This window comes from Nuphar pumila, chromosome 15 (genome assembly GCF_984573655.1).
Source record: "Nuphar pumila chromosome 15, dmNupPumi1.hap1.1, whole genome shotgun sequence".
NCBI classification, from domain to species: Eukaryota; Viridiplantae; Streptophyta; class Magnoliopsida; order Nymphaeales; family Nymphaeaceae; genus Nuphar; species Nuphar pumila.
Window position 1 is genome coordinate 23,938,073 of NC_143263.1, and position 23,849 is coordinate 23,961,921.

The window sequence follows — 23,849 nt, forward strand, 5'->3', positions numbered from 1 at the left end:
ATTTGACTCAAATCATGATTTCTATCAAATAAACTATGAAAACGGAAAATAATCTAACAGTTGAGATCTATCAAAAAAATTGACTCAAATCATGATTTCTGTCAAAAAAATTTGACTCAATGCATCCATAAGGTGATTAAAAAAATACTTAAAACTATAATTTTTGAATGAGCCAGACAAGACCTAACGAAAAAGGGGCCTAAGGACGCATTACTCTATATGAAACTGAAAATATTAGGCCACATTTATCGTTGTCTTCCCTATAGGTTTTAAGTGTTCTATGATAGATCTGAACTGTTAGATGTGTTAAGCATGATAGACATGTTTTTTTTGACAAAAATATATGTTTTTATGAGTCGAAAAAAACTGGTACCTTCATAACCATTGATTTTGGATCACTGAAAAAGCCTGTATACAAGTCAAATTCTGGCGATCCAAAAGCAGATTACCACTAAACAAAACCTATAGATTACACCTATAGTGTTAGAGGTGCGAAAAAAAAATACTTAAAACTACAATTTTTGAATGGGCCTACCGGAAAAGGGACAAAGGAACGCATATATATATATATATATAATGCACATCCTCATGCGTCGTATGCAAGTTGAATCATCCTCCGTTCAAGCGAGTTGTAGAATTCAATTCTCCTCATTTAATAAGATGCTTTTCATCCAAACTAGCTAGCTAGCTCGACCTCAGTGCAAGATTGTGATGAGCAAGGCCAGGCTCACTCAAACTCGTGATGAGCAACCAGCTTGGAGTCAAGGTCGTATTGAGCCAAAACATACCAAGCATGGGTTCTTCCGCTTGTTTACAAGCCCTAGTTGCAGTCAATCTGAACAGAGACCAGTAGAAACTACGAGGGTCCCGAAGGTTTTAACAGTTCATCTTGGATATATTTCCACATGAGAATCGACAAAAATTCCCAACTTTTGCTTACTAAATCAAACACAGTAATTATGAAATAATAATGCAAGCGTTGTAACCATGCATATAGAACTTGATTTGCAATCATGAGCCTGCAAAAGTAACAAGAATTAGACAGTGAGAAACTTGTACTATTTAAAGGACTAAGCTGCAGAAGCACCTCAACAATTTCTGAATTTTGTGGGTACTACTTTATATATAACTGAATACCCGACACAGCTGCTAATTTAGCAAAACGTGCAGTATCACAGGAGAAAACAAAGAGAAGCTACAGGAACATATGGAGATGAATGGCACAGGAACACATCACATAAGAAGCAAAATGGAGAAGCTTGATCAGCATGGAGAATCCATTACCCAAAAACAGGGTTTTCCCATTGAAACAGGAGACAGAACAGCCTCCCATGAAAAATACAGATGAAAGAACTAAGACGATACGGCGTGAGATCTTATAGATATAAGGTATTTTGCATATACGATTCAAGCCCCAGACAGGTTACAGGTCTTGAAAACGTGATGTTTGGTTTCCTTGAACATGGGAATATGCAGACTAAGAAGCGATGTAAGAAAAACTCCACCACTATCTGATATTACAAAAGGGCTCACTTTCACCAGATCACCCATGAAATAAGACCCATCATTGCCATCTTCTAGGAGGAGGCAGCTTTGTGGTTGATGCTGATTTCTGGCTAACAATTGGTCGCCGCAAACCTGAGGCAGTGACAAAAAACAACGGATCAACAAATGCATGAAGAGAAGAAACAGTACTCCGTTCAACAAAATTGAAATCAGCATACTGGTTGATGGCCTCAAAGAATCCTTGGCTCCAGATTGTGGCTGAGCAGCTATTGACTGCTCTGGTTTTGATGGTGGACGAGGAATGCGTGATGGGACTTTTGACCTGCAATTAGAATGGGAGAGCTCAAGAGATTTCTGGTACAAGTTTATCCAGCATAGTTCATAACAAACATTTCTAGAATAAAATCAGTTCTGTGAAACTGAAACATATCAAAGGTTACAACTAAAATATCTACTTCCGAGATGCATAGGAGAAAAAGGAAAAAAGTACTTTTAACACCTTGTTAAAGAAATATGAACCAGCACACATTCAAACTGATAAGTGTAAAGCTTTTATCCCCTTTAGGAGATGGCCTTGATCATATCCATTTTCAATCAGTGAGATGTCACGTTTTCTATGTAGGGCCATCTCTTGAGTGTATGCTAAATAGAATTTCATGACAAGCAATATGAAGTATCATTTCACTGCCTATCTCAGACCAGGCCCATGCTATTGAATCTTTACATGCAAAAAGCTGCCAAATTTAAACTAAAACTTCCAACATTCTTTATATCTATAAGACAGAAACCACATTTTTTAAGCTTTGTTGCTTTTTCATTTATGATGCATGCAATAGGAGTTAGGAAGTCCCATCCAATGTCACCAGAAAAAGAAAATCAGATTGAAGTCTGCTGGTTAATGATCAGCTTTTTTTTCAAGAGGGAAACCATCAGTTAAAAAGGCTGTCATTCATTTGAAACCATGACCCAGTTGTAATGAAATCAAAGATATATAAGTTATTAGTGTCCTTACTGCTTCTCCACAGTATTTGAATTTTTAGCAGCTTCTGGGAAAAGAGTAAGCTCCACTATGCTTGAAATTGAGCCATCAGTCTCTGTACCCATAGAAAGAACTCCATCAGATATGTCGCTCAATCTTTCCTCTGAATCACCATCTCCAAATCCCAAAAGCTCGACATCAGCTGATTGAGCATTGTGGTTTGGATCCACGTCAACACATTTGGATTGTTGGTAATATTCCTTCTGGCATCTAAAATCATCAAAAGACCGCTGAGAACTAGCCTCTGAGTGCCTGTCACTGTGCTCGGAATAGTTATCCAAATCAGAAGCTGTTTTTCTGTGCCCTGTGGCTGCATCACATAGAGAGGAATTCGATGAAGGCCTGTTTAGGTTTCCAGTGGAAGATCTTCGAACCCAATTATTTGAACCTCCTAGAGATGGCCTATTAGGAGACAAAGAAGAAGCATGCTTTGGAGAGCTTGTGTTTCGCTTCCCTAGGGTTACCCCAGGAGAAAGTACTCTCTGATCTTTGAGAGACTGCAACTGTTCAATTTCTGTGTTCTTCTTTGCAACCAGCTCCTTCAGCTGTGCCACCTGAAACCAACAAAATTTACTGGTGAGAGGTTGCAAGGTTGTATTCTATAAAAACTCAACTGAAACGAAAGATTTCATCTATAAATAAATAAACATTAATCGATTTACATACTAAGGATGACATTTATTAACAATAGAACAGAATTACATGGACACATACATGAAGACTTATTCTTAGGCAACAAACAAACACAATGACAAACTAAATGATGCCTTAGTGTTAACAGAATAAGAACCAAACTATGAAAAAAAAAGGACCAAATCCTGAAATCTGGTGATGAAGAGGATCATGAAGTATTGCAGCAAATGACAGACTGTATAGCTTTGACTGTCATGCACTTCGGACACAGTTACATGAAACTAGATCTGGTCTCATTTTGAAACATGAAATGGTACAAGAAAGATGAAAAGAGAAATGCAAAGGAAACAAAGAAACCTGTTCCATTAAATCTCTAATATCTTTGCTCTCTTTGTTGCTCTTTGCAGCTCCTAACTCAACCCCTGATACCCTTTCCGCAAATTTCAAGGTACTTGTAGTTTCAGAATATGAATCAATGTCAGGATTAAGTTGCACAAACATAAGAGTCTTTGCCTGACCACCTGCCAAAGAAAAAAAATGCAAGACAAAATGTGAATTTCAATTAAAGAAATAGAACATGAAGTTATGATTTTTTTTTTAAATCACTTAAAGGGCATGGAATGCTAACCATGACAAACACAAAGAAGATCAATAAGTGACAAGCGATACCTAGGGAACCCTGTAGGATTTGAGTAAGCTTGCTGTTTCTATATGGTATATGTGGACTCTTTTGAGCTAGAGCATATATAACATCTCCCAGAGCAGACAAGGATTTGTTAATATGCTGTGCTTCCCTAAGCCTGTCTCCTGTAGCTTCAGAGCGTTCAACCCTTTCACTGCCAGCAAGATCTATCAAATGAAGTGATCCACGTAAAGCAACACCAGTCTCCAAGTTTGTACCTCGAACATGTACCGTAAGGACACTGCAGAGAGACACTACATTAAAAACTGTAGTGTCCTTAACTGTTGAATGCAAAAACCCAACCCCTCGAACCCCACACTACAATAGCACTGGTCATGAAGTAAAACCTGTGTGAGCGGCTACTCCTCTCATTCAAGGCAGTTGCACCTACAGCCCTATTCATCTGGCCAATCTGCATTAGAACAAGCACATCACTGGTTGAATCCACGCGATGCATGCTTGCATCAGGGACACTTAATCCATTCGGTTGTGATGTGCTCCAAATCCCAAGTGTGTGCAAGTTAAAGAAAACACTTACAAAAATTACAAATGAAAAGAATCACAAAAAATTAAAAATTCTAGTGTGGAGTCAGGACAAAGGAATTAATAAAAACAGTGCTTATATGCAAAACCACTATGAAATATAAAACTCAGAGAAAGCCTACTCATTATAAACCAGATCAGCTAAATCAGATTATGAAATAATGAACACAAGATTCAATTTTACTCTTAAGAAGACTTGTAATGCAAAAGAATAGAGCATGCATCATATGACATGGAGTTTAAAAGGATATCTCTTCTGAGGACCGTCACTTGCAAGTAGATCACGCACTTGTTCGTTGTATATTTCAACCATTTGAACTACAACTTCATATGTATATGTGGTTTTCCTTCTCTGAGAAATGAAGAAAAGGTCATTTAACGCTCTATAGTTGACTCCCCAGGACTCCTGTGAAGATGGATCTGGTCCACTCTGGCCAAACAAAAGACATACATGTGAAACAAAGGGGAATCTACTAATAGTTTTCAGTATCTTGTTCAATAATGAGAGGATTTGTTGGTGCCAACTAAAAAAACTTGGTGAGAGAAACCAAAATCAACTGTATCGAAATGCATACCATTGTAAAGGTTTTACCAGAACCAGTTTGACCATATGCAAAAATGCAAACATTAAAGCCATCAAGAACGGATCGTATAAGTGGCTGTGTGTCCATAAATACCTCCTCTGCATACAGCTAATAGGTCAGACATTCAAACAAGCACAAAACCAAGCACCAGAAATGATCATTGCTTTTGTGTGTGCATGTGCACATGCTAATAACGAATACAACCAAATGAAGGAGATGGAAGTCTTCCTGAAGATATTGTGAATCACAATATTGTGGCAAATAACATGAAATTGAGAGAATCTTAGAAGAAATTTTGTTATACCAATATATTTAGCGGCCTTGGCATAGATGTTTTACAGCAAACGAGTTACAAATGGCAGCTGCAAGAAAGAACAACTAAAAGAGAAAATGTTCAAATAATGGATGCCTGAAACAGACCTTGAGTAGCTGTTGGCCCAAAGACTTTGTTGAACTTGAACATCCGTTGGCCATCTTTTTTGGAAGGATTTGAGACAAGCAATTCACCATCTTCTCCAATATATTCTATGGTGCCTTGCTTTCCTCCCTGGCCAGGAAGGAATGGCCTCACTCTACAATATACCCTAATATTTCCTATTTGGCAAAGTAAATCCAAGCATTAGGAACATCAAAGAGACACAATGCAACTAAGTATTGCTATGATCAAAAGAATAAGCACCTTTTAGATCTTGAACTTCATTGTAAAGCCTTCTATTCTCATCAAGAACAATATGATAGTTCTGTGCTGCATCAGCCAATCCCTTGAGATTTACACCTGTCAAAAATAGAATTTCACAGAAATTGGGGCGTTAGAACACCACAGAAGACATTTCATATGACCAAAAAACCAGGTAAGTGATGTCATACCTAGGTTATCAATTTCTTCCAACCAGCCCTTCCGTGCATCAAGAATCTCTGTCTTCGCAGCTTGAGAAAACAACTTTATTTCCTGCATAAATCACCAGTTCCTAGCATCATAACTTTCAAACGCATCACAGCAGACATGTTTAAAGGGCCTGGCAAGAGAATGGCCAAAGTCATACCTCAAGGGCTTGAAGATGGTTGTTGATAAACCTTTGACAGCTAAATTTTTTCAATTTCCATTTCTGAGCTCTTGATTCTGAAAGTGCTACAAGCTCTTCTGTTTTCCTTTTAGACTCTTCTAGGCAGCACTCAAGTTGCTTTATCTTCTCCTCCATCTCATGTATAGCCTCTTTCCCCTGCATTTCTATGTGCAAGCAACGCTGCTCATATGTTTTTTTAGTTGTTTCAAGTTCTTCGTTCAAAGATGAAATCGCAAGTTCGATGTCCTCTTTCTCCTTCATTAGTCTAAGCACATCCTGTTCCTCAAGCTTCCGCTTATCCTCCATACTGCTTTTCTCTACCTGAGCACTAAATGTTCAAAAGTTATTTGACGGTTGAAAATATAAAACAGTAGCAATTTTAAGTATTACCAGTACTAAGTACACCATCTTAAAACCAAAAAATCAATTACTAACAGTATTTTCCAAGGTACATAAGGAGATCATATGATAAGGTCATCCCATCATGTCTAGAAAGCTATCCAATTGCATGTTTATCAACGTAAATCTAGATGTTAAAACCAAGTTAAAATGAGTACAGTAACCATATAATCCCAAGGAAAAAATACCAGCAGAATGTCAAAAAATGTCCCTGAACATCTTACACCAAAAACCAAAAGTATCATCAAAATTAAAGAAAGATGAGCAAAATCCTTTTCTCTATCATGATATAAGTAGACAGAACAAGAATGCACCTTTATCTTCTGAAGCTGGTCAGTGACAATCTGCAAATGAAACAGATGCACTTTCAAAAAATGTGGTAATACTGACACACCACCAAGGAATGATAAAAAAACATGCAACAAAATAACTAGCACAAAAAACAGAACCAGATTATATTTGCATTCAATCTATACCTTAATTTCTTCACTCGTCCCAGTGGCCAGAGTCTCAAGCACACCAGCTCTGGAAACCAATCTTTCTTCACGTGCAAGAACCTCCTTAAGGGCAAATTTTAGCTGCAAAATGGAAACTATAAGCGAAAAGCAGGAGAAACACAAAACTTGCACCTCTGAAATTATTCTAGGCTCAGTAACAATAAAGTTTGAATATTTACTTTTTTTATATGTTCCCCTTGAGTTGACAACCGTCGTTCAATCTCTTGCATAACTTTTCTCAGCATAATTTCTACTCGCTGAAGCACAATAACAGGTCAACCAATTATAACTATCTAAGGATGGTACAGTATATTTTATCATTATTCATTACTATCTACAGTCTTGCACGACAAAAGCAATATAAGATAAAAAGGTATCAATCAATTCTTTATAAATATTTCTTGCTTTCACAAGCATACCGAAGGAACTTCCCCATTGTGTTTTTCTCCTATAATTGCATTTACAAGACTTAAAAGAGACTGTGTTGGAGCACTCTGCAGAAAGCATATTCAGAGAAACATTAAACAAACAAGAAAAAAAAGAGCAAACAAGAGATGCTAGCCCTCTTCCAATCTTCATGAAAGAACTTACATCTAAACTCTTCAAGTTCATCACTCCAAAGCTTTTCATTGCAGAAGCTTCTAAATGTCGTCCTTCATTTAGTTGAAATACTTCATTGAATTTTTGCCCAACATGATTTAGCCATGCAGAAGATGGTTCTGCATAATAGTTAACAAGAAAAAAGAAGGGAATAAAAATCATATTGAGATGTAATCAGTATACAGTTCCCTAGAAAAAGGAATTCATGCATATGTCTAAATGGGAGGGCAAATAAAGGCAGTTGTATCAAATCAACTGTTACTAAAAGAGAGTCCGGTTAAGATAGTTAAAAACTATTGCATCATAAATATTCGATTTTGCAGGGAAACTGGGGAACTTGACAATCAACCCAAGCTGGTGAATGGTTTAAAATTAGCATCAATAAAGAACAAAAGCATATAAAAGAAGCCGACCATAGGTCCAATTTGCTAAATATTGCTTCATAGTTTCCATGAAGAAAATGATCTTATGCATGGGTACAAAGTACTCAGGGGTTTGGAAAGCTGTATCATTGAATTAAAATTGTGTATTGGGTAGGTTCATTTAAAAATTGGCCTGGGTTTTTATCTTATAGGCAATTTACTATTCTAAGAAAACTGTACATTCTATGAAAAATTAGCATGACATAACAAAGTGGCATTTTCTTAACTTAAACCTGTTTTTCCACTGACTTTATAAATAACATTGCTGGATATTTAGTATATTTATGAAATGGACACCATGAAACATATTGTTAGCGGCATTTCATTTTTGAAACAATCAAGGTCACTTTGGTGGATAGCCATGAAAACAGTTTCATCATTTGGATCATTCCAGCCTGCAGTGGGTTCTCAGCCAAGACACCTATAGAAAGCATGCCAATTGTTCATGGCCCACTGGTCAGCCAACAAGGCTGTGTGGCGGTTGCACACTTGCGCTAGTCATGCAAGCAGGAAGCAAAGCCAGCACATAGTGCATGGACCATCTGGTGTAAATGCAGTTTGGCCACAACAGACTGTAGGACCATGAATCCATGATTGATATGTTTAGTTACACACCCGCAGGCATCTTGCACGGCCATATATCATGTGACAAAAAGGCAATAAGTTTTTAGCAGCGCAACATCCATTATTAGAGGGAACAACCAAACCATTCCATCAGAATTAGACATTAAATGTGAAGTACATGCCATAAATAATCAAACACTACATGACTGTTCTTCGTTAGAAAAATTCCAAGAACTGCTACCAACAGTGTAACATTTAAACTTTCAGCTGGGCACAAGTCTGGGTTCAAATCCATATAGAGCCAAGAACTTCTAAACATCGGGTAGTGCTAACATATTTGATTTACATCAACCTTTATGCTAGCAAGACATAAGCAAGATCAGAACCTGGTTAGATTACTGTACTGATCCTGTCTTGGACCTAGGGGTGGCAATCGGGTCGGGTTGGCGGGTCGGGTCGGCGGGTCAGCATACCTCAACACGAACCCGACCCATTTATTAAACGGGTAACCCGACACGACACGGTTAACCCGTTTAATAAACGGGTCGGGTCGGGTAAACGGGTTGGTGGGTCGGGTTCAGGTTGGCGGGTCAGAGTCGGGTAAAGGGGTTGGCGGGCGGGTCGGGTAAAAGGGTTGACCCGCCCACCTAACCCGTTTATTAAACGGGTCAGCCGGGTTGGCATACCCCAAACACGAACCCGACCCGTTTAATAAACGGGTTAGGCAGGTCGACCCATTTATGACACGAACCCATTTAAGCCCAACCCGAACCCGGATAAGAAGCGGGTTGGCGGGTCAGTTTGGCGGGTCGTGTCAGATTTTGCCACCTCTACTTGGACCTATATTACCAAGCCAAAACACAGCTTCTGATAGATATCCTGCCACTGAATCTGGCCTATATCACCCAAAGCCTATGTCACATGGGTGCGGGTGCGGGGATTTGGCACTTCCAAAAAACCCGGGTGCGGGGATGCGGCAGGGGCAAAAATGTAATATATATATATATATATATATATATATATATATATATATATATATATATATATATATATATATATATATATATATATATAGTGTATATATATATAGTGTATATGTATGAATGTATGGTAGGCTGGTAGCTGTTAAGGTCCATGACATTTATGCATGTTAGCACGTTCACCACAATTTTATGCCCCTAACAAATTTAAAAATTGATATGGTGATTAGGTGTATTAATTGTCACAATTATGGAAATTTTAGTAATTTTTATTAGGAAAACATATTAATAATTGTACATTTTGAATGCACAGCTAATAAGTGTGTAACTTATTTTTACACAAAATTGCAAAAATAGCTACTGGTGTTCATTAATGCATGGAACCGCCAAGTCATTTTTAAACTTCAAGGGTGTATTTTATGGTCATTGTTTTTGCCCTTGCAGGAAGGGGGGTCCGGGGGCTTCCCCCGGCGCGGGTCCCGCTGCGCGGTCAGTGGTCCAAGGGGGGCCGCCCCTGGCGGGGGATTATAGGGGGGCAGCGCCCCCCCCCCCAAAGATTTTTTTTTTAATTCCGCAGCCCATTTCATAGGGCAAAAAAAAAATTAAAAATCCAAAAAAAAGACAAAAATGACCCTGGGTGCGGTCAACGCACCCAGGGTCGGGTTGACCGCACCCGCGTCGAGTCGCATCGACGCGGGTGCGACACCCTGCTAGCCGAATCCCTGTGACATAGCCCAAAGCCTTCCCAAGTCACGGTCCTACCCATTGACAGAGCTAGAATGGGAACTCAATGCCTCAAACTAATTACCAGCATGAGTTACAATAATATTTGATATCAGATTGTATAAAAGATGATATGGCTTTCTGGACTTATTTATACCACTTTTAGTTTATGTGTGTATTTCAGCAAGCAACCTTAAGTTGATTGCATTCCTTTGTGCAGTATGGGCATGCACCAAAAAAAATAATGGCTGTTTCTTTCTGAAAGCACTTGGTATTCCATCAACTGCACAGACAGTTAATCCTTATAGCTAATATACAAACGTATGTGACATGACAGGACCTTCAAAAGATTCTGAAATCTCGAACCTGTATAACTCTGTTGTCTTTCTTCTCCGTTGGGTAGCAAACTCTGGCCATCAGCCTGGTCTCCATGACCACCGTCTTCAACTTCTGAAAGTGGCGGCCTTTTATGCAGCTGACCACCACCTTTTGGTAAAGCATATATAAAATAACCACAAGTAAGAGGATGACATCATCTAATAAAATATCATGTGAAGTAGATGGATTTCTGCATTACCATCAGATGTGAAGTAATCCTTAAGTCTCAGAAGGCACTCCACGACAGCTGTAATTGGTCCCTAGACAAACCACAGTATATGCGACAATGAGCCAACAAGAATGAGATACCCATATCATGGTCTATGAGGCATGAAAACGTGAAGAGAAATAGGACATATTCAAAATGCCTGTTCCAAATCTGAAGGTTCAAACTTTGGTAACCCAAGGTCATCCAATGCCAAAAGAAACTTCTTAACATTCTCAGATTGCTGCTTGGCGGAGAGACCAGCAAACTGCGGAGAATCAACATCTCTTGGCAACTCTGACTCCACATTCAGGTTTCCCTGTGTAACCAAATAGAATGATGAGTAGAAAAATGTACATATTCACCCAAGGAAATGTTTTCATCTAAGAGCATTAACGGAGATCAACATGAAGAACCATATTTTTTGAAAGTTCGACAGAACTTGAAACTCATTCAAAAATTCAATTGGAAAGCATAAAAATCATGGTTTGTAAACGCAATGGAGCCAAGCACATGCAAGAATTCAACCTCCACTACAAAGCCAGGATTCAGTTTCTTCATAACGACACACAAGACAGTCCCATCAACCAAGTGCCTTCTCAAATCTTCTTCAGAAGCATCTGCTGGTATCCTCAACGTATGAAACATTTCATTCAACCACTCCACTACTTCCGCCCACTGCTTGGCATTAGTTCCCATCACTGTGATTTAAGATCATTTTTCTATGAGACTTAGAACGGATATCATGACTGTGGAAATTGACCTTTGAATGATAAAAAAAGAAAGAGAAACAAATATAGAAAATGCTAAAAACTGAAACCTGAATTGGTGAATCGTCTCAAAGATGTTGGTCCAAATAAGTTGCCGTTAGCACCCATTCTAGGGCTACCAAATCTGGGGCTAGCAACCCTTGGGCTAAAAACTCTAGGGCTACCAATTTCCCCATCTTCGAATGATATACCAAGATGACCAGCAAAGGAGGCGTTATCGACTTGAGGGTTCATAAGAGTCTCTATGGAATGAGGATTCCGCCTGCAAGTCCTTCAACTTCAAATTAATGCAGCTGATCCGAGATTTGTAGTGGATGCCGATTGGCTATTCCAACAAAAGAGAATTCTCCCCCAACATGCAACAACAAAATCCTCATACATCATGCAGAAACTGCAGTCGCATTTCATAAGAAAACCTCAACTAGCATCTTCACGATTAGGACCAGGAATGAGGCGATCAATATATAAAAGAAAGCAGTTGCAATATTCTCATTAGTATGTATGAAAGGAACAAATTTACCTGTGACTGTTAATTGAAGTCCCTGCCTTTCTAAACCGCTGCTTCCAGCTTGATTTTCACAACATTAGCGGTCAATGAAAAAATGTAGATCCGTAGCTCTAGGGAACACAACATAAAACGATGTAAGCACATTCTGACAAAGAAATCAGTAAGAAAGAAATTTCATAGAATCACACAAAAAGAAAATACAAAAAAGCAAGCATAAATAAAAGGAGAAAAGCACAATTCTCAATGACTTCTACCTAAAGACATCAAGCTCTTGTGTCAAAGGGAAAATTGAAAAAGCAAACCCTAAAATTTCTCGAAAAACATAAACCATTTGAAGAACGTATCAATTATTCCTTTTTTTTTATCGAAAAATCTCAAGATAAAAGAATTTGAATAACTTAAAAAAAAGGCCTTAATTTTCTCATTCCAGGTTAAAATGCTACTTAAATTAAAGCAAACCCCACTCGAAAGGGGGGGAAAATCAAGATTACGTGAAAAGTACATCAAATGCTTCAGTTTTATCCTGTAGAAAACCTAATTCCGCCATTAGGTATTCAAATAAAGATGAAAAAGAAACAACGGAAAAGAAAAAGAAACACAATTCGGATGAAGAATACAGCAAATATTCCCCTCCTTTCTATTTAAAAAAAGAAGGAAATGTGAGGAAAAGAGAAAGGGGACAAAGGAAAGAAAGGGAACCCCCAAGGTTAACCATTTCTGATCCAATGCTGCAGCTTCGATTGAACCTAAAAATCAACACAGAGTGAAAATAAACGCAAAAATCAGAGCTTTCACTTTCAAATCAACTCGAAAAATCAAAATAAAAAATAGAAAGCAAAACAAAAAAAACTAATTCCACCATTTCGGAAGGAAATGCCGCTCAAATCTCAAACCCGAACCGCCAAGAAAGATCGTTCTTTCCAAAAAAAAAAAAATCAAAACGAAAACCCTGATTCGACCACTTCCGGCCGAAATGCAGCTCGATCCAGCCTCCATAAAAGATTAAAAAGAGATGCCGCTTAAATCTCAAACCCGAACCCGACAAGAAAAATCGTCCTTTTCCAACATAAAATCAAAAGAAGACACTAACTCGACCACTTCCGATCGAAATGCAGCTCGAAACTGGCCTCCAGAAAAGATCAAAGGAAGGAAAACACAAAACCGGAAACGATCGGGAGAGAGAGAGAGAGATGCATCACCGGAATGGATAAGACGAGACCGAAGAAGGCCACAGAGAGAGAGAGAGAGAAAGAGAGGCTCGGATCTTCTATTAATACGCTTCTCCTCCCCCCGATTCTCAGTGCCGACGCTGCTGCTGCTGCTGATGTTGCCGCCCCCGCTCGGACACCACCCCACCGGCGAGCTGAGGGTTGGGACGGAACTCCGGCTGGCAAAATAACGCCGTTAAATTCGCACTCCCGCAGCAAAGACGAACGCCCACACCGCTTCGAATCGCCCGAAAACAAAGGAGGAAAAAGGAGAAGGGAAGACGATCTGCCGGCACGTCGAGACGGGGCAACGTGAGGGCCAAAACTTGCCCCCTTTTTCCTTTTGAGACGTCCCGCCATCGGTCTGGCCAATTCCTCGCCGTAGCGAACCCATCGGATCGCCGACTTAAAAGTTTTTCAATTTTCAAAGTTGCGACACTCCGAGAGCGGCTAAGTGACATGGCTATTTGACACAGCAAATCATATGACAGCATTTGATGTGGGGCCTGTACTCTGTAACTGTAGGCCCACACAAAAGTGTAATGTGATTTTGGCTTGTGTCACATAGCCATGGCACTTTGCCGCTCCTTTTATCTCAACTCCAAACGCTCCTCCCCTCTCCTGGTCTGATGTGGGACCCCGTTGGTTGTTGAACTGAGGCCCCTGTGACCCAAACCAAACCAGACCCTATAGGGTCCCGGTACGGTGATAAATAAGAAAACCCGATTAAGACTCGGGTCTTGACTCGAAGGTCCGATTAATACATGGACTCGGGTATAGTTTGTGAAATTTTATACATGACCCGAGTTCTAATTAAGACCTGCAATTTTTCAATATAAAAATAATAAAAAATATGGTTTTACTGGTTATGGTCCAGGTTTGGTTCATGTAGTTTTTATTGGGTTCAGTTATGGTCTTTTTATAGTTGGATCCGATTAGACCCGGGTCCAGAGGCATTACCATATCTGAAAAATCTGATTCCAAGTCTTGTTTCACCTGGGTCCGAACCAAACCTGACCTGTTGACACCCCTATTCGTCTGCATAAGATGGATATGGATACGGATAAGACTCCAGAAAAGTGAACCGGTATTGAAATGGGGTTTGGTCCAGACATTGCAGCAGCAACGCAAACAATGTCGGCGTATGGGGTGCAAACGGATTGGACTCGGGCTTGTGAACAATAGATCCAATTTTTTATAAAAATCCAATGAAGTAAGGTTGAATTTGAATCTGAACTGTGTGGTAATACTCGGTTCCGTATAAAATTTAAAAATAAAGTTTTTTTTATTTAGTTATGCAGAGAAACTCAAGGCTTGGGAACAGGTAGATTATAGATCTAAAACCCCAATCAAGCCCAACTCTTGCAGTCTTGAATCGGTTATTTTTAATAAATAAAAAATATTACCAATTTTTTTAATATTATTTTAATAATTCTAACAAGTATCATATGTTATGATTGGCATGTAATAATTTATTATTATTTTTTAACTGATACAGAGCTATTCAGCTGAGTATCGGTGGCCCAACGATTCAGGGCTGTCAACATTGGTTTGCAGGGATTGAGTTATGGGCTCAATCCGCTGTCACAGTCCTTTTACTCAACCAAGCGATGTCTTTTGTGTTGTTGCGGAGGTTATGACGTGTCAATGGAATCTCACCTCTTTACTGAAAGCTGTGGTAGAGCTGAAACCCCATTTTGCTTTTTATATTTGCTTGCCTTTCATTACAAGTTATTTGCCCGTTGTATCACGTTTTGATGAGAGATTTGGGTCTTCGGACCCACCAACTTGTCAAGGAAAGTTGTATATATATATATATATATAGAGAGAGAGAGAGAGAGAGAGAGAGATATGTGTAGCTACCAAATGGTTACCTACTCAATGAAGCTGGCCATTGGATTTTATTTGGATTCAACGATTAGCATTAGCCTAATTAAAAAAATAAAATTGTAAGCCTTCTCTCTTCCCTCTCGGTTTTCCTCTCTCGAGCTCTCCCTCCCCCACCCTCTCTTCAGCCCTACCCTACCCCATTGTCGAAAAACTGTCATCATCAGACTATCGTCATGACATCACACCCGCGAGGTCTACCTCTCTCTCTCTCTCTCTCTCTCTCTCTATATATATATATATATATATATAGAGAGAGAGAGAGAGAGACCTCTATGCAACCCTAGCTGTCTCTCTCGCTCTCTTCAATGCCCTCAAGCCTAGCTCTCTCTCTCTCTTCAATGCCCTCGGGTGTGTGTCTATGAGAGTACATGTATATGCTAATCTTGTGCTAGATTGATTCAAGTATTTTTTATTAGCTTTTATTGTTGAACCATATTGTAGAGTTGCTATTTTTTATTGATTGAGAGAGTTTCATTGTTTTGGTAATTCTTTGAATGTCGGTAGTTGTTAAATTTGAGAGAGACACTATAGGTATGTGCACACTCAGAAGCTAGAATTTGAGTGATTAGTCAGAGAGATGATATCTGACAGGATCATTTGGGCTAGCAAGGGTCTGTATTCTTCTCTTGATCTGTTTGTGAAGAAGAATGATGAATCATTGTTGTTCTAAATCGATTATCATGCCCTTAACCATATTAGAATTAAGGACAAGTACCTGATTTCGGTAATCGATGAGTTGCTGGATGAATTATATGAGCGCATTATTTTTTAAAGTTGAACCTCAAGTCCATTATCATCAGATCTGCATGACCCCGAAGATAGTGTTTCAGACCCACGATGACAACTACGAGTTCCTGGTGATGTCTTTCGATCTCACCAATACTGTAACTTTTCAGAGCATGATACATGATGTTTTTTGGCCTTACCTATGACGATTCATATTAGTCTTCTTCATCGATATTCTAATCTACAATCCCTCTTGAGAAGACCATATGAGCCACCTGTAGATTGCCTGAAGACCCTCACCGAGCATCAATTATATACTATGTAGATAAAGTGCAGCTTTGATCAGTCTTGTGTTCATTATTTATACATGTTATCTTAAGACAGGGTGTAGAGGTAGACTTCAAGAAAGTTGAGGCTATGCAGAGTTGGCCAGTACCCCAGTCGTTCAATTGACTGTGGGGATCACTTTCAAATAGAATCACTTCTCTTTTTACACCTACTTGCTAGTTATGCACCTATTAATTTATTTTTGTTAAGGCTTCAAAATTATGCAGCAACTTAGGATGAAATTATTGTTACTAAGGAAGGAAAAAAAGAAGAAAAGAAAAGGTTGTGACAGTTTATCCTACATTTTTAGGCACCTTTAAAATGTTTGAAAACCAAGCACGCAAACATTCACTTTGTCAAAAGGATGTCTTAACATGAGCATAATGCATGTCTACATTATGATGAGCATGAAATGTTGAGAAAATAGTAATTGGCAGTTAGGATATTCTAACCAAACTGGGTCAAGGGTATCTCATCTTATCTCATGCATGTCAACAAGAACACCAATCATATCATATTTGTCCTCAGGTTCTTAGTGTAATTAAGGGTGTGTTTGGATACTCTGAAAGAGAATTTTTCATAGAAAAGTAAATTTTCATTCCAAGGAAAAGTCAAGAAAGAGGTAGATTTACATTGCTTGGATAACTTCAATGGATTCTTTTAAAAAATCTCAACTTATTTTATGGCTTCTTATTTATAAAATGGATGTATGAATGAATTTTAAAATTTAGTAACAAAATGGGCGTAAGCAATGGCTTATCACTTGTTATTTGTGAAAACTTGAAATAAGTATATGAATGGAAGCCACTCTAGTAAAAGAAACCACTCATTTTATGTGATCCGATCATAATACAATTAGGTTAAGGGGACGGAATCCCCTGCCCAACAAGATACCTGCAAATACCCAACCACCAACCCACCATTAACACTCCCCTACCCCCAACCAGAGACTCTCTCTAGATTTCTCTCTGTGAAAACAAAATCCCAGCTCGGCCAAACTCAGGATTTGTGGATTCCCAGCCGAAAACCGGCAAACAGACCTCAGATTAATGGCCCATCCCCCTTGTCGTTGCGTTGTTCTGAGTTCTTAGACTGTTTTCTTTATTGTTATATATTATTTTGCCTAAGGGCAACTCTCTCTTTCCCTCTTCCCACTGGCTCGGCCAGAGCCCGGATCTAGGGAATCGAGGTGAGAAACCCAGGAAGCTAAATCAAATCCACCAGCGTCTGTGGATCCTCTTGTTGTGTTGCTCTGAATTCTCCCATCTTTTTCCTTTTTAAGCCCATCCCCACCCGCCTTGATATGCAGTTTCTACAAGGAGAGGAGGGATTGGCTCTTGGATCGTTTATTTTGACATGTCGACATGTTTTCGTAGTGTTTTTTTTAAATTAACACCACATGCAATTTTTATAAACATTTTTTAATGCTGAAAGAATCACATTTTTTCGTTGGGAAAACATGATATAGGTGTCTATTCCTTGTAAATCAATCATGACAAACACATCTACTGTGTTGGATCTTCAAAAACGTGGAAATATTCAGTTCACATGATTGGTTTGCGCACTCTCATCACTGTGTGTGCATGCATTTTTTTTTCAAAAATCAAAATTAAAGTCACATGGATAGATCATCTCAAGTTCATGCTTAAGCAAAAGACAAGCACCCCTACACAACAGAAGTGGAAGGTATGGTTTTGAGATCTAGTACGGCAAGGTGTCAACAATCAAGTAGCCACCGGCCTCTCATGGTGGCGATACGAGGACAAGTTGACGTGTCTATCAGCATGACCACCATCACTTTTCTCTTCCTAGACGACCTCAAGCAGGAGTATGCGGTGAACGACTTCCTCTTTATATAGCACAAATTCAAAAGGAAGAGGCTCCCAGACTCGAGATGCAGAAAAAATTGGTGATGTACCATGGGAAGATAGTAGTTTCTCCCAAGTATGATTTGATTATTCTTTTTATAGAGCAATACCACGTGACTCCTACACGGGGGTCATGAAGGGGTCCAACTGACCTATCAGTGTTTGAGTAGGGAGTTTGCATGGAGGGGTACGAAGAAACAAGTTTGATGTTTGTGGGGCATTGTGATGTATGTCAGAAGATCAAGTACAAGCTGACCTCCCTCGTTCGATTGTTGCAACCTCTTCTGGTGTCGGACCACGCTTGAGAGGACATATCAATAGGCTTTTCTCCGTGCAGTGAAAGTCCATAGTTATGGTTGTGGTGGATCATCTATCCAAGTGTGGGCACTTCTTAGTCGTGTTTCACCCGCACACTACCACGTCCATCGCAGAGTTTTTTGTCCATAGTTAGGGTTGTGGTGGACCATCTATCCAAGTGTGGGATGCCTGGTACTATTGGCAGTGATAGTCCTGATGTTCATCAGTATCTTATGGGTGGAGTTTTTTTAGTTACAAGATATAAAGTTATCCATGAATACTACCTATCATCCCCAAACAGACTGACAAACTGAGGTATTGAATAAGTGCTTAGAGGACTAACTTCATGCCTTTGTTGGTGACAAACCTAAGGTGTGGGTAAGGCTCCTTCAGCCGAGTGGTCCTACAACACAACCTACTACTCCTCCATACAGGCAATCCCATTCCAGGTTATGTACGGACGACCCCCTCCGACCATAGCCGAATATGTTGGTAGAGTTGTGCAAGCAAATGCAGCTGAGTTGGCCTTGCTAGAGAAAGACTTCTTATGTTTGTTGCGTAAGAATATGGTTGTTGCTCAAGAGTTAATGAAGCAAACCTATGATCAGAGACATCAATTGCGATAGTTTCAGGTGGATGACCTTGTATTCCTTAAGTTGTTGCCCTACCGACAAAGGACAATATGATGCGTACATCAACACAAATTGGCACCCTGCTTCTACGAGCATTTTCTTGTGTTGGAAAGGGTCAGAATGGTGGCTTATCATTTGGATCTCCCTATAGGAGATCAAGTACACCTTGTGCTCCATATCTCGTGCCTTAAGCCATACAAAGGAGAACCATACAACGAGTGCCCGACCCTGCCTGACCTTGGTGATACCTCACCCTAGCCAGTTAGGGTTCTTGAAAAGAGAAGACAATCCTCTGGTTACAGAGATATTAGTCCAGTGAACCGGCAATGGAGTTGACGAAATGACATGAGAAGAGAAACACCAAATAGTTGCTTAGTATCCGGAGTTTCCGCCTTGAGGACAAGGAGTGTTTAAGAGAGGTGGATTGTTACGGACCCACACGAGCTCCATGTCTGACAGGCTAGATTTGTCTCATCCAAGACCCGACCATTTGTGATTGCGCAAAGAGAGAGACAGAGAGAGTCTCCCACTTCTCCCAAGACTCTGTGAGTACCAGTCTTGCCCAAGCTAGGACTCTTGTGGGACACCCCTTAGAATTTCACCAATGGTGGGATTGTGACTATACTTTTACCTTTTTGTCGTGTATAACTTAGTTTATTTATTTAATGAAGCATACTGAGATTCTTCTCTATTATTCGTTCTGGTTTGTGTGATTGCTCTCTGAGAAAAATATTGTGATCCCTCACTCGTCTGTCCATCTCCGCTCGTCGTCAGCTCATCGAGAACGTATTTCTCCCTTTCAGCCAATTGAAGGAAGAAGTATATCTCTCCCCGTGTCGTTTTTCCCTTGGTCGTGCCCCCTATCCTTGGACATGCCCTTGCTACACGCCCCATCCATGTCCTCTCTAGTCATGTCCTCCTCTTGCGACATGCACCTGTCGGCTTCCTGACCCAGCACCACTGTTGCTACTACCGTGCCCTTCCTGTTGCTGCAGCATACCTGCTCACTGCCCGGACTACGGTTGGCCCTTAGCCAAACAAGTGAAGATTCTTCCTAAGCTTGATCCGCATTCTGCAAAACAGATCCGCAGGACCGACCCCGCTGGGTATCAGGTCTTGACATGATTTCATGTCGTATATGACATGTAGATGGTCTAAGTTGTAATTAGAGGAGGTCAAATGAAATCGTTGAATTGTTAGGTCACACTACCGCAACCAAGGCTTGTTGGTTTCAAGTCTTATGGTGGTTTTCCTTTAGCTTGCCTTCAAATTAAAAATAAAAGTAAAGATAAAAAAGATTGTGATTAGAGATTTTCTCTTTTTTAACCTCTTTCACTTATAGGCTACTTCAAGCGAATTCTTTTTATGGTGGATATGTATAATTACTATGAGCTAAAAAATTAAGTCTTGAAAATTGCCTGCTAAAAATGCCATAAATCACTCTCGCAAGATGTACATATAAGCTCAGTTTAAGAGTGTTTTGATCATTCCAGTTAATTGAATGTGATTGTTAGATAAACCTTATACACGCACACACCATTCTGTTTTCATTTATGCAAGTTGTTCTATCACCTATTTTGATTTTAGATTCCTATGAGATATATATGTGATCTAAGGTGTGAGTAGAGGGGTTCGAAAGGAATAGCTGAATGGTTAGGTCACTACTGTAACTAAGGCTTCTTGGGTTTAAATCATATGATGGTTATCCCCTATCTATTATTAAAAATTGTAAATAGAGTACTTTTTCCCTTTTTGGATCTTTTCCAACCAATACTTCAATTATTTTTTTAGTGGACATGTACAATTGCCTATGAGTTCAAAAAATAAGTCTTGACAATTGTCTTGTTCTCGAGATTTTCCGATAGAGAAACATCTAATGATAAATTTTAGAAGAGAAGCATCCTACTAGCACGAGCCCATAAGTTGATCCACTCTTGTGAATAAGCCTATAAATCAATTGTGTGCCTTTAAGAAAATCTTTCAAAAATGAAAAGAAAAGGATATGTTTCTATCAAAATTAACATGATATTTACAAAATAAGCATATTTTTGAAAAAAAAAAAACACAATTGTTGAGATTTTATTGGTTGTTGACAATATCATAAAAAACTAATGATGTTCTTAAAATATTGTTAATATTTGTGATCATTCTTGCAACCTCATGTAAAGTTATTAAGGGCCTATTTGGGAAGTAGGGGCTGAAGAAACCTGAGAAATTTGTAGTAGTTACAGCAAACGAAGAACTTTTTGAATTCTAAATCTAGTTGTTTAAAACAAAAATAAAATGAAATGGCGAAAATATGAAGGGAATCCATTTTTTGTGAAATTCCTTATAAACGTTGCTCTAGATTTTTTCACAAACAAGAGTTAACCTTTAAATCCTTGTATAGGTTTGATTCCTCCAACCAAGTGCTGGCAAATAAGAGGATTGATCTCAATTCCTTTCATGTCCATTTCCCTCATATTAGAGCTCTATTTGGAAATTGGCAGTCCAAGAGAGATTACGCATTTGGAGAAGTGGTAGCTTCCTGGATTTGGTGGTGAGAGGCAGTAGTTACCAAATCCAAGATTTCATGCAAATAACAAAAGGAGTTGGTCTCACTTCCTTTCCCAAATGCATAAACTCCCATCCTAGCTCCTATTTTTCAAACATCCACCACCAAAGTAGTTTAACAATTTTTTTACAAAATACATATGCATCCTAGTTACAACTTTCCAAACATAGTTAGTTTTGACTAAATTTTTACCAAATGCATAAAACCATCCCAGCTACCTACTACTGCTAGTACCCAAATATAGCCTAAATTCATCTCTAATAACACCTTCCAAACAAACCTTGCAGTTCTCCCAAAAATATTTTGCACCTTTTTATGCTAACTACAGATATAACTTACATTTTCACACTTGGCAGCATGATGACATGTAAGAAATTGGCTGTTTGATAACATTAGGGAACCGTTTGTTTCATTCCCATGTAAGGAAACCACTTTTCATGAGATTGGCACTTCCTAAAACGTCCTGAGATGTTGCTTTTCTCATGAAATACGGAGGATGGATAAAATAGATCTACGTACGAAAAGTGTGGTAGGTGAGGAAAGTTGGGGGCTCACGGTATGCTAGTGTAGTGTGGACTTTCTACACTCACCTTTCAGTGTTTATTTTATGATTGGTGGAAAAGGTATGCACACTTTTCTGCCAGCACTACATTTTCTCTTGGAAAATGCCTTAAGACAGGCTGGGACTATAAACCTAATTGTCAATACTCCAGTTTGTATATTAACTTGTTTACATGGAAAACTAATTAAAGTTTGAATTCCCCCCTCCTTTCAAAGGGACAAACATATCAATATGCAGCAAGTCAACACAGAACGTAGGTTGTCATGTGTAGCAATTCTTCCACTAGGGTAAGCCCTGGGAGTTTTATGCTGACAGGACAGTGATTGTAAGTATGGCAGGCTGAGCCAGCGTGGCTAGGTCTCTGCACTTGGAGCGGTTTCTCCGAGTAAAAAAAAATGTTCCACTAGACCTTTTTTCTTCTTCTTTATATTTATTTAATTGGGAGATGACCCTGTGGATGCAAACCTGAGACTCTTGGGTTATGATAGTTATTTCACTTGGCATGCCGACTATGCACTTTCTCTTATCATAGCTTTCAAATCTTGATTGTCGTACTGGAACCAGTGGTCTAAAATCATAAATATGGTGTCCAATATTTTCAAGCACAGGATTTACCATTAAACAATACATAATTGAATCATAAATTCAATAGCACATGTAACTATTAAAAAGCAAATAGTCAACTTTCAAACAAGATCACTTCTCTTTTTTACACCTACTTGTTGGTTCTGCGCATATTAATTTATTTTGTTAAGGCTTCAAAACTATGCAGCAACCTACCATGAAACTATTGCTACTAAGGAAGGGGAAAAAAAGAAGAAAAGAAGATCAACAACTTGCCTATAGAAAAGATAGAATCCAAACAACTTACCAAATGCAAAGATTGACTCCAACGTGAATCCATCTGAATAGATCTTATTTGTTACAGTTGTGTTGGCCGATCCCTTCATTTGTGCTAGTCGATCCTGCCAAGATATCTCAGTCAACTTGTAAAGGGAAAATGATCATCACCTTTCCCTATTGGTTGTTATCTTAACTATTGTAATTACCTTTTATGTGTATCTTTGTAAATTTTGTAACTCTATACAGGTTACCTTTACATTCTCAATATAATATAATGCCTTACACTCATGGTGGACAAGTGTGCAAGTAAGGTTTCCTCTTTGTGCGTCCTTATTCCTTTCAAAAGGTTTTCATCCTACTTTTTTGGGCACTTGTAGAGTGTTTGAAAAACAAGCAAGCAAACATACATCTTCAATGATTAGTCAAAAGAATGTCTTAACATGAGCATAATGCATACCTACATTATGATGAGATTGAAATGTTGATAAAATGGTAATTGACAGTTAACATGTTCTAACCAAACTGGGTAGGGGTATCTCCACTTATCTCATGCATGCCAACAAGAACACCAATTCTGTCATATTTGTCCTTAGGTTCTAGAGTAACCAAGAGTGTGTTTGGATACTTTGAGAGAGAATTTCTCATAAAAAAGTAAATTCACATTGCAAGGAAAAATCGAGAAAGAGATTTCTCAGTCTCTAGATTTCCATTGCTTGGATAACTCTCGTGTACTCAGTGAATTCTTTTAAAAAATCTCAACTTATTTTACTGCTTCTTATTTATAAGATGGATGTATAAATGAATTTTTAAATTTTAGTAACAAAATGGTTGTAAGCAATGGTTTA

At 38.9% G+C, this 23,849-nt stretch overlaps 1 protein-coding gene across 1 annotated transcript; it reads right to left on the minus strand.

Annotated features, from left to right (window-relative positions):
- Nucleotides 1-1,067: 1,067 nt before the first annotated feature.
- LOC149814825 (kinesin-like protein KIN-14C) lies at nt 1,068-13,619 on the minus strand. The gene is made up of 24 exons (XM_089990430.1): nt 13,297-13,619; nt 12,110-12,207; nt 11,640-11,980; nt 11,348-11,520; nt 10,983-11,138; nt 10,814-10,874; nt 10,603-10,722; nt 7,539-7,666; nt 7,367-7,441; nt 7,127-7,204; nt 6,927-7,028; nt 6,765-6,794; nt 6,031-6,372; nt 5,855-5,936; nt 5,667-5,762; nt 5,408-5,581; nt 4,979-5,085; nt 4,655-4,833; nt 4,208-4,372; nt 3,848-4,101; nt 3,536-3,699; nt 2,519-3,099; nt 1,725-1,828; nt 1,068-1,638 (listed from the first exon to the last, which is right to left on the minus strand). The coding sequence occupies exons 3-24, from the start codon at nt 11,821-11,823 to the stop codon at nt 1,565-1,567; spliced, it is 3,429 nt and encodes a 1,142-aa protein (XP_089846556.1). The 5' UTR covers nt 11,824-11,980; nt 12,110-12,207; nt 13,297-13,619; the 3' UTR covers nt 1,068-1,564.
- Nucleotides 13,620-23,849: the final 10,230 nt, after the last annotated feature.